We start from the raw sequence: 19,276 nt of genomic DNA, 5'->3' as shown, positions 1-19,276 counted from the left end.
CATAATCCCATACTGTGTTCAAGTATGGAGACCGAACCTAAAGAAAGACACTGTGCTTCTTGAAAGGGTCCAAAAAAGGGTAACTCGCCTGGTGGATCAGCAAAAGAGTGTCCACATGAGGAAAGACTTCAACTATGTGGGTTGCAGAGCCTGGAAACTAGGCACCTTACAGGAGACTTGATTGAGGTGTTTAAGGCTCTGAGAGGCATAAGTAAAATGAATCAGGATGAAATGAAATTTTCATGGTTATAAATGATTCTAGAACAAGGAGCCATAATTTCAAGTTACGGGGGGGGGGGGAGTTGTTTAGACTGGATTGCAGGAAGTTTTATTTTAGCCAGTGAGTTATAATTACTGGAATAAGTTACCTACATGGGTGGTAGAGGTTGACAGTTTGGGGAAATTCAAAGGTCAGCTGGATAATTACCCACGGGAGGAGGGAAATGCATAGGTTTGTCTATTTCCTTTTCTATTATTAACTATTATTTTTTTTTTATTTTCTTCTTCTTATTATTATTATTTTATTTTTAATTTTATTCTATTTTACTTTTATTTATATATTTATTTTTTATTTTTTTGGCTACTGCAGCATAAGCCATGGGCTTCCTTGCACCATGTGGCCATTGCTAATACTAAAAATATACATGTGTGATTACTGAAAATAAGATATTTTATTAACAAACAATCCACATCAAAAAATTTTATATTTTGATACCTGTATATGCCAAGTGACTGTTACGAATATAACATTCAAATATAGACAGAATGGGCCAGTAAATAAGAAGGGCTTATCATGATACGATTTTAGCTTTCCATATATTCACTGAACTTGTCCGTTGGTAGCACACACCACAACAGAACACTACTGTATTTTCTGGACTACATATTTCTAAATATAAACATGTTAGACAGGCTTAAAGAGAAATGAAAGTTCTTGATTATCAGGATTCATAGTGCATTAAGACATTTTTCAGGTAATATAATTCTTGAGGTAAGTGCAAGCATTACTTTGATCCAAACCATCAGATAAATCCTTTGTTGGCATAACAGCCAATGTTGGAAGGATGTTCTAAGGGTAGCAAAGTTTCAAATGACTGGGGAGATAATGCTAGGAAAATATGCCTCAATAACTTCAAGAGGTGTGTCAGGATAGTAAATTATAGAAGAATACTTAATCTTAACAGTGTCTACAGTAATGTCAGCAGTGTTGTAAATAAAATGGCTGAATTTGAACTCTTGATTAGGCCAACTGATGCTATCATAACACAGCTAACAGAAACATGGTGCCATCCAGAAACAGGGGATGACTAGTTCCACTATGATATGTATAATGTATTAAGAAAGACAGGGAAGATAGAAGGGGTGGCGGGGTCATGCAGCTTATCAAAAGAGCTTTTGCTGAGTCAGAAGCTATGTCAGTAAAAGATAGTATTGAATCTATGATGTGAGTTAGTTGGAAGCAAATGTATAATGAGAATGGGAGTAATCTACAGACCAGAAGATTGTGAAGAGTATGATGAGTGTCCCTACATGCAGATGGAATGGGCAAGCAAGAATGAATGACTTCAATCTGCCCCAGATGGGTAACTCACCAGGGAGAAAAAAGTTTAAATAAACTAGATGATTATTATTTGTACCAGCATATTAGAGAAAATACTAGGAGTGAGAATATTCTCAATATTCTCAATATTATTTATTAACCAGATTACATCATGGGGGTTTAAAGTACAGGAACCATTGACAGAGAGTGATCACGCAGTCATTAATTGGAAGATGGGTTTTAATTTCAGACAAGAGGACTATGATAGTTTAAAGTACTGTGTGGCATCTATTAATTGGGCGGATTGCCAAGTGAGGGCAAATACATTTGAATTATGGAATACCTTTAAAGCTAAAAACACAGTAGCCATGAACGCATACATACCATTAAAAAATATTGCACAAGGAGGATGCCAAAATGGATGAATGCGAAGACGGCTGGTCTAACAGAGCAGTAAAAGATAGCACGAACTAGTTACAGAGCTGATCTATAACAGTACCACATATAAGGTAATGGAGGCCAAAGCAAAGCTGCATATGAGAAAGCACTAGCTAAGAGAGCAAAGACAAGGGGACAAGGAATTTTTCATCAAATGCCATCAAATGCTCCAAAACAACAACAACAACTCTCAGCCCATCTGCTCAACTTTTTTAGATCCCGTTGCGGTAGTGTACTGTCATTAGTGCCATTATCAACCCTGCTAGCCTTGATTATCTTTACTTCATTTGATGGCTTAGTTATCTAGCTGCCCAGCAATAACTCAGGAACTGTATATCAGACGTGCCTTTTTTGTGGGTGGGGAAGAGATGGATCAGGGGGTGAAATATCCATTTGAAATAATAGACAGACAGAAAATTGTCCCCCCCCCATGCTTGGTACTGTTAACAATTCCCAAATTTTAGCATGTAGTAAGTACTGTAATCAGTGACTTACTATGTGTTGAAGTCGAGTGTTCATTCTCCACTGGTTTGTGTGTGTGTGTGTGTGTGTGTGTGTGGGAGGGTGTTATTTCAGTGGCCATTGAGTGTTTATTTTGAAATCGTGTTATATTTTAAAATGTTAAAATGTATTTATTTTAAAATGTATTTATATAATATGTGTGTATATGAGGCTGGTAAAACTACTCTTATTTAAAAAATTGTTACTTTGTTATTAATTTCAAAAAAATGATTTCTTTTTTCCTCTTTAACATTCAGCATAAATTTTAGACTCTTTGCAATTTTCTTTATGTAGATATAAACCATGGAACCACCAGTAATAAACCTTCCAGGGGAGATTTCCTTCACAATGCAGGTTGGTCTAATCAGAGATACTGTTACCACTGACATTGGGGAGCTTACTTTAAAAATCCTGAAAGATTTAGCATGCGTTTTCATTGATAAAAAGGTAATTCTTAATGCATTAACATTTAAAACATAATTATTCAGTAAAATTTTAAAGAAATTGTTATGTATTTAGTAATATGAATCTATTCCAAGGCAATAAATGAAATATATGTGAAAAAAAAAAAAAATCAACATATATATATATATATATATATATATATAGAGAGAGAGAGAGAGAGAGAAATGTATTTGATAAGCGTATTGAGTAGGGTTGCTGGCCTGTCAAGTGTTAATTACAACGGAATAAATTAAGAATGCCTGCAAAGGAAAAGCAGATTACCTGAAAATAAATAGTAAAATTAAGATTAACAAAAATAACTGAAAAATAATAAAATAATACTTAATGCTGTGGGTCCTGAAATTTTAACTACGTCTTCAAAGTGCCGGTAGCCAAATCCGAAAGAACCGCAGCAATAAGCAAGGTCTCTGTTTCTGTTATGATGTATACGTATGAAACTTTCACTAATTTTTTCTTTTGACAGAATTTATCGGTTTTATTTTAGCATAATTCTACATCTTACTTTTATTTATTTATTTTTGAATTTAATTCTTGTTATTCCTTCCTTTTTGGTCACTGTCAGGTCAGCTATGATGTATACATTTCATACATATACATCATAGCAGAAACAGAGACCTTGCTGTGGTTCTTTCAGTTTTGGCTACCGGCACTTTGAAGATATAGTTAAAATCTCAGAACCCACAGCATTAAGTATTATTTTATTACTTTCAGTTATTTTTATGTTAATCTTAAGTTTATTATTTATTTTCAGGTAATCTGCTTTTCCTTTGCAGGCATTCTTAATTTATTCCATTGTAATTACACTTGACAGGCTAGCAACCCTACTCAATACACTTATCAGATACATTTGCCTATATTTCATTATGGTTGCTGGGTATTTCTGCTATTACTAGTAGTGTCCCAGATTCATAATTCAATTTAATAAATAAATAATTTTTTCATTCTTTTTAGACGTTCAGTTTTATCACTACATCCTATTATTTTTATATATATGTGTGTGTGTGTGTGTTATTTGTGAGGGTTTGTATAAGTAATTTTCACTAAACTACTCGCCTATCTGGCTGCATAGACAGAGCTAGTAAGTATGTATATATTATTATTATTATATTATATACAGGGGGTCTCAAAAATACATGGCATAACTTCAGGAATGAGTTCCTCATATGTAGACAATAAAAATATTTTATATCAACATAGTTTTGGAAATGCTTGGTTTCCGAGTTTTGAAGGTCTGTCTATGACACTTAACTGTTCACATCACCTTATAGTAATTGTTCAAAATGTTCACCTTCTGCTTGAATACAGGCCTCACATCGACGTCTCATGGACTTGTGAAGACGATGCCAAATTCCTGACATGTTTTGTATTGTCTCACAACTTGCCACAATTCGATTGCGGAGAGTTTCCACATCAGCTACCCGAGTCGAATACACCAATGACTTAAAATGGCCCCCACAAGAAGAAATCTAGTGGGTTTAAGGCAGTGAGCATGGAGGCCAGGCAGTTGGTCCATCTCTACCTATCCACCGACCACGAAACCTTCGATTTAGGTAATTGCGGGCTAGGTGGCTGAAATGTGCGGGAGCGCCATTGTGCATGAAGTGTGCTTGTTGACGAATGATCAGTTGTGTGTCTTCCAAGAAATCAGGCATGTTGTTTTCCAGAAAGTTTCAGTATGCCTGCCCTGTGAGTTTGTTTGGAACATGGGGCCCAAATAACTTATCACCAAAAACACCCACCCAGATGTTGAGGCTGAACTGCTGTTGGTGATATGATGAAAGAATTGCATGTGGGTTTTCCTCAGCCCATACATGCTGATTGTAAAAGTTTTGGATTCCGTCTCGTGTGAACTGTGCTTCATCTGTGAATATCACTAAGGTAGGAAAGTGAGGAATTGTACCACACTGTTAATTGTGCGAGTAATGTTCTGCCAGTGGCAGAACATTACTTGCACAGGGTAATCTGCTGGTGACGAGGACTGTACCCGTTGCAGATAGTAAGGATACAGTTGGTGTTCTCGCAACGGTCCAAATAGTCGAATGTTGAATAGCCAGTTGCATTGCTATTCTGCGTGTGCTGATTCCAGGAGTGGCATGCACAACATCCGAAATCTCCTCCTCTACTTCTGGAGTTGTAGATCTTGGTCGTCCTCTGTTGGCAGCACGAGTTGTAAAGGTCCCATGTTCACCAAGGCAGCAATGGATACCTTCAAATGTTTCCCTGTCTGGACATCTTCATTCTGGGAACCTTTCATGGTACAAACGATGAACCTCCAGAGCATTGCCATCTGCCAAACCATACATAAAGTGCATATCCGCTTGCTCCTGATTTCAGTATATGGTCGGAATGGAAAACCACCAGATTCTATCAGTACCTTGTGATGAAGGAAATGACTTGCGGGAGATAAGACATTCCGGTTAATAACGACAAAAAGGTAAAAATCAGTATGTTTGTGTATATGGTAGGGGAGTTGAGCTATCAGGTGTAGTTAAAGTCCTAGGACCCACAGCTTTAAGTTCTTACTATGATTATGCCCTTAATAATTGCATTTTATTGTTATTTCAGGTAAACTGATTTTTTACTTACAGGTTCTTCCTATTCTTCCATGGTTACTACACCTGATAGCTCAACTCCCCTACCATATACACAAATATACTGAGTTTTACCTTTTTGTCTATTATTCATTATGGTTGTCGGTCCTTTCTGCATTTACCGTAGTACCCGGATCCATAACCCTGTCTTATATACATTTTATAAATATTGCATAAACTCTTATAGCTCATTCCTGTTTGATAATACTTTTGTAATTTCATTGCATCTTTATCATTTTTATATATATATATATTTTTTTTTTTTTATGTAAATGTTGTGTATTATAGTTAAAAGTCAGTGTCTGGCTGTTTAGCTAATGGGCGGCATTATATATTAATTTCTTCATTTCATATTATGTTTAGTTTAGCTTCAGATTCGATAAGAATAATATCATAGCCCGAAACCATTCAATTTATTATTTTTCTCAGTTTTTTATGGTAAAATGTCAACAAAAAGAAAATGCGTAGCTTTTGCAACAAAAAAAGGAAATTATTAATTAGAGTTAGAAAAGGTGAAAATTTAGGAAATCTCGCCAAATGTGGGGATATCAACAATTTGCGACATGAAGAAAAATTCCAGTGCTATATCAGAATTTGGATCTAGCAGAAAAAAGACTGTTGAAACCTGAAAATGCCGCTGTAGAGAGAGTGTACTTTATTTGTGCTTTCTTCAGAAGTGAAGATTAGGTGAGCTACCAGTGTCTGGTCCAATGTTGTGTCAAAAATCATTAGATTTTAATCAAAAATTAAGAGGTTATGAAGATTTTAAGGCAAGCACAGGTTGGCTGAAAAACATTAAATTGAGACATGGTATATGTGAACTAGATATTCAAGGAGAGAAACATTCTGCAGACAAATCAGCAGCAGTGTTCTTTAAAAGTAAATTTACTTCAGTTATAGCAAATTAAGAAAAAGAAAACGTTTATAATGTTGATGAGACGGGCTTATTATGGAAAGCGTTACCGAGAAAACCCTAGCCGCTAAAAGAGAAATGCCTGCACCAGGTTTTAAGACGAGAAAAGAGCGAGTTACAATTGCTGTGTATGCAAATGCTACTGAGATGCACAGATTGCCCATACTCATTTTCGGTAAGTCGAAAACACCAAGAGTATTTAAAAATCTTTTTAATTTTCTGTTTTGTATAAAAATCGGAAAAATACCTGGATGGATGTCTCTGTTTTCTTAGACTGGTTTATAAATTATTTTATTCCTGAAGTTAAAAAAAGAAAACCATCAAAAAAACTGGCAAAGTTTTACTTCTATTAGATAATGCACCTCCCCATCTATGTGAAAATGACATTAACAGCATTGATCAAAATTTTCAAGTTTTCTTTTTCCCACCAAATATGATTTCTCCTTTAGACCAAGACATTGTTGAGACTTTTAAAAGGTTTTACAGAAAAAGGTATTACGATGTTTGCTTCTTTCTAACAAAGGTTCGGAAAGTATCATTTTGTTTTATAAAAATTAGAACATTTTGGAATCTGTTTTTATGATTGCTGAGGCATGGAACGATGTTTATGAACTAACACTTATTTGACCAAACCAGTAGTATAGATTCAGCATTATTATACAGCTGATTTGTATGCCATAGAGTTAGCCTTGGACCACATTAAAACCCACAAGTACCAAAGGTGTATGGTGTACACTGACTCTCTACGTACACTGCAGGCTTTATCAGGGATGAGGTATAATCTTCACCAATTCCTGACCCGGATCCAGCAGATGCTACATTCTCTATCTCAGTGTTCATTTGACATTCGATTCTGCTGGATTCCAAGCCACATTGGAATGAGGGGGAATGAACTGGCAGATGTTACAGCCAGATCACCAGAACTCCGCAACACTCATTGCCTGTTAGTCCCCTATACAGACTACAGGCAGGTGATACAACTTACATTACTCTCCCACTGGCAACAATCTTGGCATGGGCAGGTCACAAACAAGCTCTGTCAGATAAAGTCTGTAATCTGACACTGGTAGTGTAGTCTGCAGGAACCGCAGAGAGGAAGTTGTTCTAGTCTGCCTGCACATAGGATACAGTCATCTTATGCATGGATTTCTGCTGAGGGCAGATGACCCTCCTATGTGTTGAGAACTTGCCACCATTTTAACTATTCATCACATTTTAACTGAGTGTCCATATTTTAGACATGAACGTAATTTATATTTTACTGTTTTTAATTATCTGTCTGAGTCTTATACACTCAGTCAGATATTGTCTGACAATGATCATTTCTCTGCTGTTTTTATCTATTTAAAATCAGTAAACCTTTTTGCACGCATTTAAAATTTACCTTTATTATTATTTCTTTATTGATATATCTTTATACTTTTTATACCTATGTTATTATCTTTATTGATATATCTTTTATACTTTTTGTACCTATGTTATTTATATATCTTAACATGGTGACCTAATTTATTAGGTCAATGAAAGCTTAAATTTTTTATATATGATCTGGTTTTTGGTGCATTATAGCCTTTGTTGCTAATAAAATCCAAACTGACTGACCAACCAACCAACCAACCAACCAACCAACCAGCATTCTCATTAAGCATTCTGGTGACCTACCTTTTTCAACAGCCTTCCCTGAAACTACATTTACTTACTCAATCTCCATTTCACCACAGATATTTCTGGCTTTCATCCTTACCCTACTTGTCCTTTGTTCTTAATTCAAGCCTTCATGGATTTTGTCTTACTATGCTTTTTCTTTACATGGTAATAGTAACAGTATTTATCCACTAATTCATTGAATTGTTTCACAATCAGCATTGAGCTTGCACAATCCGTTAACAGCCTCAACAATTCAATCAGATCACCTTGCAGGTGTCTAGTCTCCTGAACTTCAATTTTCAGAACTGAAGCCTAGTATAACCACTTAGCCTCCAGACCTGTATGCAGTGCTCAAGATGTGGCCTAACCATTAATGTATACACTGGGATAATCACCTCATTATTCTTTCTAGCAAAATTCCTGTATATCATTAACAAAACCCCATGAGCTCTCATGGCAGCCTGTCTATATTGCTCAGAGAACTTCATATCTGACTGCATAATTAAACTAAACCCCCAGGTCTTTTTTGTTCTTCACTAATTTGAGTGTGGTACCACACATTTAGTATGTTACTCTGGAGTTACTGCTAAACTTCAGTTGTTGTTTCTCTGCCAATCTGCCTAATTTTTCTAGATCTTGTTGCAGAAGCATACTTTAATTACTGTCATTAACCCCACTGCAATCCTTTGTATCATCTGCAAACTTGGACATTAAGCCTAATATGCTTTCATCAGTATCATTAATAAATATAGAAAACAACGAGCCCAGCACTGAACCCCGTGGAACCCCACTAATAACATTAGTCTGTGAAGAGCAATGTCAACTAATAACCACTCTCTGTCCTTCCCACTCAACCACCTCTTTATCCATGAGCAGTAATGTGCCCTTAATGCCATACTGCTCCAATTTGTACAGCAGTCTTTTATGTGCAACAATATCAAAATCTTTCTTGAAATCTAAGTATATTATGTCAGAATTATTTTTTGCATCCAGTTCCTTAGTCACTGCATAATAGTAATCTATCAGATTTGTTAGACAAGACCACCCCTTGACAAATCCATGCTGCAATGGCAGTATAATTGTATTCCTGTCTAGATGGTCCTGCATTACTTCTCTAACCAGTGACTCCATTATTTTCCTTGAAGAAAAGTTAAGCTGACAGGTCTGTAATTATTCATGTCACCTTTTGATCCCTCTTTATGAATCGGGGATATATTTGCGTACTTCCAGTCCATAGGGACTGCACCTGAGTCCAATGATGCTCTCATAATTATGGCTAAGGGTTTGCTTACCTCCTTTGCTGCTTGCCTTAATGTAATTGGATAAATCCTTTATGGCCCAGATAGCTTATTTCACCAGATAGCTTATTATTATGTTTAGCATCAACATTTTCCTCTTTATCACAAAATCTTTAGTTCCCACTTAAAATTTGATAATCTGGAATTCTCTTCCCTAAAGAATTCTTCATGTGTGAATGTAGATGCCAAATACAGATAGCAGGATCATCAACAGTTAAACCATTTGGGTTGAATTACATCGGCCCATCAAGTGAACCAATCTGATTCAACCTTTTCCTTCTACTGTTAATATAAATGAAGAGGTCTTTGCCTCTATTTTTTTACATTCTTCGCCAGAGACTTCTCTTAATCTGTCTTAGCTCTCCTAACTTCCTTTGTGACTTGATTGCAGAATAGTTTCTATCTAGAATAGGCTTCTGTGTCACCTGATAATTTTTATGCGTCCCGTGCATTTTCCTTCTCTGCCACAAGTCTTACTGGTTCTTCAGCCCTCCATTTTGACTCAGTGTCAAATTGAATTTCTTATTTGGTTTTAAAAGCCTAGTAGCTTCTATGATTTTTTCCCTGAATGCTTCCCATTATCATTAGTTAGTCCCAGTGATTTGAATTTAAAAACTGTCAGAGACCACTGTAGTCACCCTTATGGAAACAAATGTCTTACCTTTACCCTTGACAATAGTTGTCTTTAGTCTTATATATGCCCTATTTTTTTTTTTTTTTTTTTTCTATCAGTTTATATTATTTTTCACTTCATTAAAGCTGAGTATCCCTGAGAGAGTAGGCAATACTCACATCATTTACATTACTCTATTGGGTCCAGCCAAGTTCAGTTCATTGGTAGTGAAACACTTCTTTTTATCACACTGACATGATTTTCCCCTATCCAAAAGCTTCTCAAGTTCATAACTCACCTATATAAGAATTAACACAGAAAATAAGAGAAATTCCAGTAGAGTTTGTGGCCATGAACAATAAATGAGCTAACCATAGTGCATATGCATTCCAGGAAGTTGTCACAAAAGTAACTTATGGTACTAAAAAAAGCTAGGACAAAGCTAGGATATATGGTACTAAAAAAAGCTAGGAGCCACAGATTGCCACATTTTACAGTTCTGTAAAAGATGATGAATGAATTGATGCAATTGAACAAATTGTGTGCTATATATGATATCAGCCAGAATACCATATGTTGGTTCATGGTGATTTTTTTCTTTCCTTATAAATGTAGAAGGCATCAGTTTCTAAATGACATACAGGTGATAATATGCAAAGAAGGCTGTTAATAAGAAAAGTAAAAATTATGGTGATAGAAAATGAACACATGAAATTGATGTATTGCAGTTGTTTTTCTAATTCATCCATGCAGAATTTTTATTTAGTGAATGCCACAAGAACCTTAGAAAAATGGATGAGTGATTTCATGTTTATTTAATTAAAACTAATGTGTATTTATTTTTAATTGCAAAAAATACATTTTTCAAAAGTTTCACTTATTATTTAAAAAACGTAGAACTGAAATTTATGAGTATTGAAAAATGTATTTTTTGCAATTAAAAATAAATACACGTTAGTTTTAAATATTTCCTTTAAATGCAAGGTGTTCATAAAGTCCTTGTGCACTTTAAAACTGCAATAATATAGTTTCTATATGATAAGGAATATGCATTTAGTCAAAGCTTAATAAAGAGACGGCACTTACCTCAATAATCCATTGTGGTTATATGGATCATAAAACAGTAGTGTGAGAAATCATTGGTTAAACTGAAAACGGTGTGTGAAAATCACGGTAAGGAAAATGTGGTTTAAAAAGAGTAATTGAGAAAACTTAGCGTAGAGGGGGAAGGGTGCATCATACCAGTCTCTAGTTGTCTGAAATTAAAATTGAAAAATGATTGAGGCCAATAGTCGAGAACGACGGACTTTTGATAGGGTTCATCTTCAGTTGGCGAAAAAGAAGAGCGAAAGGGTTGCTGTAGATCGTAAGTACCCAAAATGTTATGCTGGACACGTGGTAATTTAATTTGTGTGGGATTCCAAATGGTAGACAAAGTAATCGGAAGTTTTGTGTTTAAGACGTCAAGATTGGTGTTGAGATGATACCATTCTATTACGAGGATTTTGTATAGAAGGAGTTTATAATTTGAATTTAATTTGACGATGGTTTTTGTGGTATCAACTGATGGGTTGTGGTTATGAGTGTGTACGTGTTGAGACAGTTCAGTATTTCCTTGCTGTGTCCAAAAACTATGGATATAGGCGCCTGTGTTTGCGAAGGTGGATGATCCAAATTTATTAGTAGTGCTCCCGATGTAGCATGCGTTACAGTCAGGTTGACATTTGATTAAATAAACTATGTTGTTGATATCTTTAGTGTCAAATGTGGTAAGGGGGAATAACGCGAATGTTGGATATGTTGGATTTTTTATAACTGAGTTTAGAAACCCTTAAACTACCAATATTACTTTTAACAGTTGAAATAATTTGTTGGATTAGTTTGATGGGATATTTTCTGACTGTAAATTTTTCAGTGAGATATTTTAGCTCGAAAGATAGATCATCGTGTGACTGGCAGTACTTGAAGTATTAAAAACTTGGTTGTAAAGAACTGATTTCTTTACACTAAGGGGGTGATGTGAGAGAAAATGTAGATATTAGCCTGTGTTGGTTTTTTTCTTGTAGATTTTTGTCTTAAGCATGCGATTTTGTTTATATATGGTTAAATTAAGAAAATTGATTGCATTATTAGTTTCTAGTTCCAAGGTGTATTTTAATCTTGGGTGTACTGAATTAAAACTGATAAAAAGATCGTTAATGGTGTTTTGGTCTCCAATTATTAGAACGTCGTCTGCATACCGGATGTAAAGTTTAATATTTACTGGAAAAGGTTGAAGGGTCTGATGTTCGACTGTGGCAAGGTATATTTCAGATAAGGACGCTGAGATACCTAGGCCCATAGGGAGTCCGAAAATCTGTTCATATACTTGATCTTGAAAATAGAAGTGCTTTAATTAGTACAGTAATGATTTTGAATTAGTACAGTAAAGCTTTTGCTAACTCTTTTATGGTTTCTATATGATATAAAACAATCTGTAAAATGCATTGGAAAAGGTAATTTATTCTAGTTTTTATGCTCAAATAATTTCTAAATTTACACTAATTTTATTTTTTAAATTTTTTCAGATACCCTACCCTACCCTACCCTACCCTACCCTGCAATAGAAGAGAAACTGTGTCCTCTAGCTAGCAGAGCTCAAGTCAGTGTCAGCAGTTAGAAGAAAATATACAACACATGCAGAAGAAGTTTAAAGAGACTAGTTCTGTTAATGATAAGCTGCAAACTGGAAGGCCTGTAGTAGTAGTAGAGGCATATGATGCAAGAAAGCAAGTTTATGTTGCATCAGCCAAAAAAAAAAAAAATTTCACACATCCATTCGCTCTAAGTTTGTCCAGTTCCTCCTTGAATTTATTTAAGCTATCAACTTCCACAACGACAGATGGAAGTTTGTTCCAGCAATCAATCAATCAATCGCCCACCCACCCACTGGCTAAAGGCAAATTTCCACACATCTGTTCTACAACTGTCTTTCCTCAATTTGAATTTTTGCCCCCTCAGGTGTGTAATCTGAGCAAGAGGAAGAATCTCATCAGCACTGATCTTGCTTGAACCATTCAAGGCCTTATTCGCCTCAATCAGATCACCTTGCAGGTGCCTAGTCTCCAGATGCCACAATTTGCAGAACTCAAGATGTGGCCTGACCACTGCCTTATACAAAGGGATAATCACCTCCTTTTCCTCTGTTTCTTTTTCTGTATTTTTCTGTAACGGAAGCTTTGGGGAATCATCTCTAGTTGGTTACAGCCAGTGGTGAGCTGTGAATATCTTAACAATGGGCTCGCAGTTTTGCAGACTTTTAGATATAAAATATCCTTGGGGTACCTACCGAGTAAATCTGATTGGTCATGGAAGTGACGTCACCCTTGGCTTCCGCCAGAGATGCTTCCCACACTTACATCAATAGTCTGTGCCGAGCACTCACTAGTGTGATTAGAGTGTATGACGCATTTTTCATGACTGGTACGATATCTCAAGTTGGGAGGAAGAGGGGGGCATATCCACCGCCTAACTATGAGTATAAATGTATGTGTATAAGTGTTCCTAGATCCATCTAAAAAAAAACACTCAAAAACCTGGTTGTCATGCCCCCTTACGATGATACCTGGATATGAAAGTGTCTCGAGTTCTAATTTTTTAGAATTTTTGAATAGTATGACGTCACAGTCATATTTCCTGCAATTACTCCTGCAGTAAGTATGATTGCAATAATACAAATATTTGTCGTATGACTGCAACAGTACAAATATTTGTCAACAATTTCTTTTTTCATCTTGCATTTTCATTACATTTCATTGTTAGGTACCCCCAACAGCTGCATATGTCTTTTCAACTACAAGATTGGGTACCTCAATCGATGCTGTTTTCAAAGACATTTAGATATGTTGCAATCCAAGTATACGTCTCTTACTTTAGTTATCATAAATTCATTGTATCTTGTCTTCCAGAAATTATGGAAATTTTTGAGTGATCAATAAAATATTTACAATACAAAAGTTCTTATTTCGTAATCAATGTATACAAATCAAAATACCTAAAAGAAATGCGAAGGATGTTTCACAGAAAACCATCTACCGCCTGTGCTCAGCACACGTGCCACTTTTTTCATTTTTTTTTACAACTAGGGAAATATAATGGATACATTTTTTTCATGATAAAATTTTAATATTGAATTTAAATTTTAAATTAAAATAACATGAAATATTTCCCATATCACAAATTACATAAAACTATCACAAAACATTCTACAATATAAAAACAAATATTACATAAAAAACAAACTATTCTAGAAAAGATACACAAAAAAACCCACAGATTACGTGAAAAAAATTATTACACAAATATTCAAGAAAAATTTTTTTCTAAAAATTGCCATATAGAATTTACTTCTTTATTAATATTTGTTGTTGATCTTCTGTTTTGCTCAATAGCTGAGTGATGATTATGGAGGAAAGATTTGAGGTAACGATCTAGATCAAATTGAAGCAATGGTTGTTTTTCATTTAGATGTATGGTCATCATATCTGCAATGTGTTTATTGCCAAAGATGTTCTTTTTATTGTTACAGTATTATTCATTATGCTGAAAGCTAGCACAGTTCAGCACTGCTAATCACAATGGTTTCAAGGATATTTCTGGCTTTTTTAATTGAAAAGAGAATTTCACTTGATTCTAAAGATAAACTGTATTTGACCAAATCTCTAAAATTGTTATTTTTATTTCATATTTTATTTGAAAACTTAAAAAATTCTCATTCGTTTTTTGTAACATGGCTCTCGTGCCTCTTGCCACGGAGAAGAAAGTTCTTCCATATTCCACTATTTCAGGTAGCATATGTTTAAAATTTCTTTCAATTTCTCATCGTCAGTGATATCATTATTTTCTTTATTTAATTTAAAATTACTCTGTTGCATTAATAACCGATCTTTTAAAGATAAAACAATGCAGTTTAATAACTTGTCATAAGGTAATTTTTTAAATATGTTCTTACTTTCTATTTTGATTCCTCCAAATTCTTTAAACTTCAACATGCTCTTAATTTTAGCTTCATAATTTTCTCCAAATTTTTTCGAATTAACAATAGCATTGATAGTTAGAGTAATTAATTTAACTGCTTTTACTACAGTGATCTGCAACTTTGTAAAGCTTCTGAAAGGTTAGAGAGCTCCTGCAGGATGTCGACCTTTAGTGCTAAATTGTTAAGAAATTCCAGATTTAAAAGTTGATTTAATAATCCGGAATATTTAACTTCTGATTCAGAATATTTGCACAAAGCAGGATAATTCCCTTAACTGCAATTGCCACCTGCACACTACAAACTGCGCATCGTGTACTCCCAAACACACGACCAATCTTTATAGTTTCCACATCAAGTTCTTTAGTAATCATCCTTAACTCGTGTTGTTTTTTTTTGGAAATTGGTGATATAATGCATACAGTTTTTTTTTTTTTTTAATTATTTGCCCATATACTGTTATATTTTGGAATATTTTCTTCACAGTGAAGGCATCAGTGCAGTTTTAAAATCTGCCAACATTTCATCAGAAAGTTTATTTAATATCTTAGTTGCCTTCACCTCCCCTCGCCCCGACATCGCTACTGTCACTGGTTCTTTGAATACTGTGCAAAATGTCGGAATCGCTCAAATATTCAGTTACTGTGACCATGTAAATATAGACACAAGAAATTTACTCACCATGGTTTGTGGTGATCTATAGTGGGCTGATTTGTGGATTAAATTATCTGCTATTATGATCAGCTATGCCACAGTGATAATGCTGTTATTCATGTTTCAGTATAGCCATTCAGTAATGGCTGAATTAATGCTGCTTCCAGTATTGAAATACTTCCTCTGTTATCCAGTCCTCAAGGTAGTCTCTATTCAGGTTTAAGGAATAACCACTGACAACTGTCCCCATAAGTTCATCCCTCTAGTTTTCAAACTACCTATCCTTCTCCACTTACTTTTCAGATTTATAATGCTTGGTTATGGGCAGCCATTAGCCAGCAGACTCTTTATAATGGTCAAAACAAAAAAGAAATTCAAGCAAAACTTTTTAAAGCTAAGATTGCTTTGAAAAGTTTTAAAGCAATCTTAGCTTTAAATTAGAAAAATCTTATTCTTCTAACTTAAATCTTTAAATTAAATCTTAAATTTTTAAGATTTAAAGCTAATATTTTTATGTAAATATTAACTGCTAGTAGCACTAATCTTTTCCCATTAAAATTCATAACGTTCACTGATCTTCCAGCACAAAAAAAGAAATTTAAAAAAATTCAAAAACAAATAAATTTCTCTAAAATAGGGAGCATTAAATTATCATGCAAGCATAGCTCAGTGGCAGAAGTACCATCATCAGTAGAGGAATTCAGTCAGCATAACATTCATGCATTATAGAGCACCACCCAGGGAATTACATATAAGCTAAACAAGCTACAATTTAGGGCCTCACTATACAAGGGCCCTCACTACACCTTAAAAAAATCCTTTTTTAATATTGTCACAGGTGAACTGTAAGAGAGAAGTGCCTCATACATGTTATTGCTTAGAGCAACAACAAGTGTAAATCTGATCCTGGCACCACCCCATAAATAATATGCCCTGTCAAACATTTACTGATGTCAGTCTTTGGCATAGTTCGTGTGCTTGGCAGATGTCTATATGAATGGCTGTTCAGATTTCCAGATTTGACACCAGTTGATATTTTATTATGGATCTTCTTGAAATATAGTGTATGCAAAGGTAATCCATTGTGTCTGCCATCTTATGCTTAATGCTGAGAAGTTGTAGCAATGAATTTTCCTCCATGAATGTAGGAAATTCATTGCTAGTGCCTTGTCTGTACTTATCACTGAAATGTGGTGGTAGGTAAGTTGAGCAGATGCTGCTGTGTATCTGTGACAATTGCATTTCATTAGTGCCACCTTATGCATGGTACCTCTTTCTTATTATATTTGGAACTGAAATCTTGATTCCATTAAAAGTTCCATAAGCTCTAGAGTATTATTTTAGAGTAAACACCGCAGTTATCTACAAAAAAGTAATTTTTCTGTAATCAGTTTTTAATTTTTTTGTAGGCTTGGAAAATTATGTATATAATTGAATGGCATTTGTTTAGTGATTCTAATATCTTAATATCAGCCACTTTAAGCAGCCACTTATGCTTAAATTGACTAATATTTTTATTGTAAGCCACTCAGCAAGGATGCATTTTTGGTTTAAGCTATGTATTATCTTTAGAAAAGATAAGACATAGCTCCCTGACTTGACTAACCCTCTGGTCATGATTATAAACATATAGAACTGAGATTTTTAAGTAAAATAGAATAACATTTACCATATAAAATAGTGATGACTATTAATCCTTTCCCTCCCCCCTTAGTTCCCAGAACATGGTTTAACCCGACTTAATGAACGATTGATCCTATTTCGCCATGAGTACAACTCCGAAAATATGCTTTTACCAATCAATGCAGCGTCCGATGTGGCTGAAGGTACCTTGATAGAGGTTATACTCTCAGGTAAGAGAATGATTAGAATGAAAAGTATATCAATGAGAAAAACTTCCAGAAATGTTTCTCTTAAAATAAACTTTTATTTTTTCCTTTTCTTATTAAAAGGATTATTTCTATGATTTCTGTCAGAGCTGTAACTAGATATTTTTAGTAAAAAAAATAAATTTTACTCCCTTCCTAGTCCCCATAAATAAACATTATATATTAGCAACAGTGAATAAATAAATAATGAAACACTGAAAAATTCATGAAATACGCACTCATTTTGAGGTAATTAAAAAAATATATATTATATTATATTTTTAAATCCTATGCTTTGTGCCCACTGGTTTTGAGCACATAATACAAGTTCCATGCTTGTTCTCTCCCACTTTGATTTCTATAACTGAAAGCAGTAATAGAAATCAGAATGGAACTATTACAACTTCTTTGAATTGTTTTGTGATGGAAGCAATACATTGTTTTGTGTTACTTCCATCTGTTGTGATGGGGAAATGGAATTAAAAAACATACCCAATTAAATGTTATCTTATGGTACCCCCCTGCAGGATTTGATAATGCCCTGTGACAGCAGATCATACTTGCTCTGCATTAGTGAAAATAATTTGGGAGTTCAGTAACATTATAATTATACTATTAACAATATACATAACATCATAAAATTTGGGGGTGTCTATATGAAATTCTCTGTTTGGCTTCAGAATATGGGGTTATCTATTAAACTAGATAGTAGGTGTGCTTTGGGGAAACTGGTGTTTGTCTGCCATTGTCTGTTTTTCCTTAGCTAGTGTAGTCTTTTTGTGTCTGTGTGTATTATTTCTGCACTAGTGCATGTTCACTGGTTTGTATGTGTGGGCTAAAAAACTCAGAATACTCACAGAGGAAGCTCTCTGCCTGAGATTGGCTAAATACAGCCCTAATTGAAGAGGTTGTTAATATCTTCCTTAGGCTCTTATGTTGAACTAACATCTCCAAATGAGTGATAAGTGGAAACTGCAATATTGTTGTTCACTGTTTGATAGACTTGACTACGGGCATGATTTATGAGTGTACGAGGAAACTCCAGAATTGTGATATGATAGAATCGGAAATACTTAATCCGTATCACGAAAAGTTAAAAGAAAAAAATTTAATACTTTTAAAATAATAAATTAAAAGGAAAAAAATTTAATACAAAAAAGTAATGGGACTGAATTTATGGAAACATTTTCTAAGGTGAGTATCACTTTGGGAGCGGGTGCTAGAGACGCATAGAACTGTGTTTGGTAGTCGCAGCAACCAAAATCAGTTGGTCTCAAGTTGTTTTTTTTTTGTGTGGACATTATTATTGCATTGTGTCTAATGTCACTATGAAAAACCAAAAAAATGGAATAACAGATCAACATCATGTTTTATGGGGAAAAGTCCCAATGAAGTACATGAAATATTAAGAAGAGAGTATGGTGTTTTGAAGAGGACAGAGAGAATGTAGCAGATAATTTTCAAAATGGATGATCAAAAATGACCCAGTCTCAAATTGGTGGACGAAGTGCAGAAAATACCAGAAGTAACTGCGGATTAACAGGAAGAATACTATTTAATGAGTTAAATGTGAAGAATCAATAAGTGGCAATCATGCAAGATAGCAAGCTTGTACAGCGTCAGCAAAAAAAAAAAAAAAAAAAACCCTTCCTGCATCCTTTGACCATTCCCTCCTTGAATTTATTCAAACTGCCATTTCATCAACAACATGTGGAAGTTTGTTTCAACAATCAG

The 19,276-nt window shown here is 34.6% G+C and overlaps 1 protein-coding gene across 1 annotated transcript in view; it reads left to right on the top strand.

Moving 5' to 3' along the window:
* The first annotated feature begins 2,779 nt into the window (after positions 1-2,779).
* Positions 2,780-19,276, top strand: part of LOC150088444 (serine/threonine-protein kinase D3-like) — a 550,939-nt gene continuing 534,442 nt past the window's right edge. The window contains exons 1-2 of the mRNA XM_090370161.1: positions 2,780-2,926; positions 17,389-17,527. Of these exons, the coding sequence (XP_090226287.1) occupies positions 2,783-2,926; positions 17,389-17,527 (283 nt within the window). The 5' untranslated portion in view covers positions 2,780-2,782. The remainder of the gene's footprint in view (positions 2,927-17,388; positions 17,528-19,276) is intronic.

The sequence above is a fragment of the Mastigoproctus giganteus genome, chromosome 3 (assembly GCF_048544385.1).
Source record: "Mastigoproctus giganteus isolate SK-2022 chromosome 3, ASM4854438v1, whole genome shotgun sequence".
NCBI classification, from domain to species: domain Eukaryota; kingdom Metazoa; phylum Arthropoda; class Arachnida; order Uropygi; family Thelyphonidae; genus Mastigoproctus; species Mastigoproctus giganteus.
The sequence above is the reverse complement of the archived record's forward strand: the minus strand, read 5'-3'. Positions and strand labels throughout refer to the sequence as shown.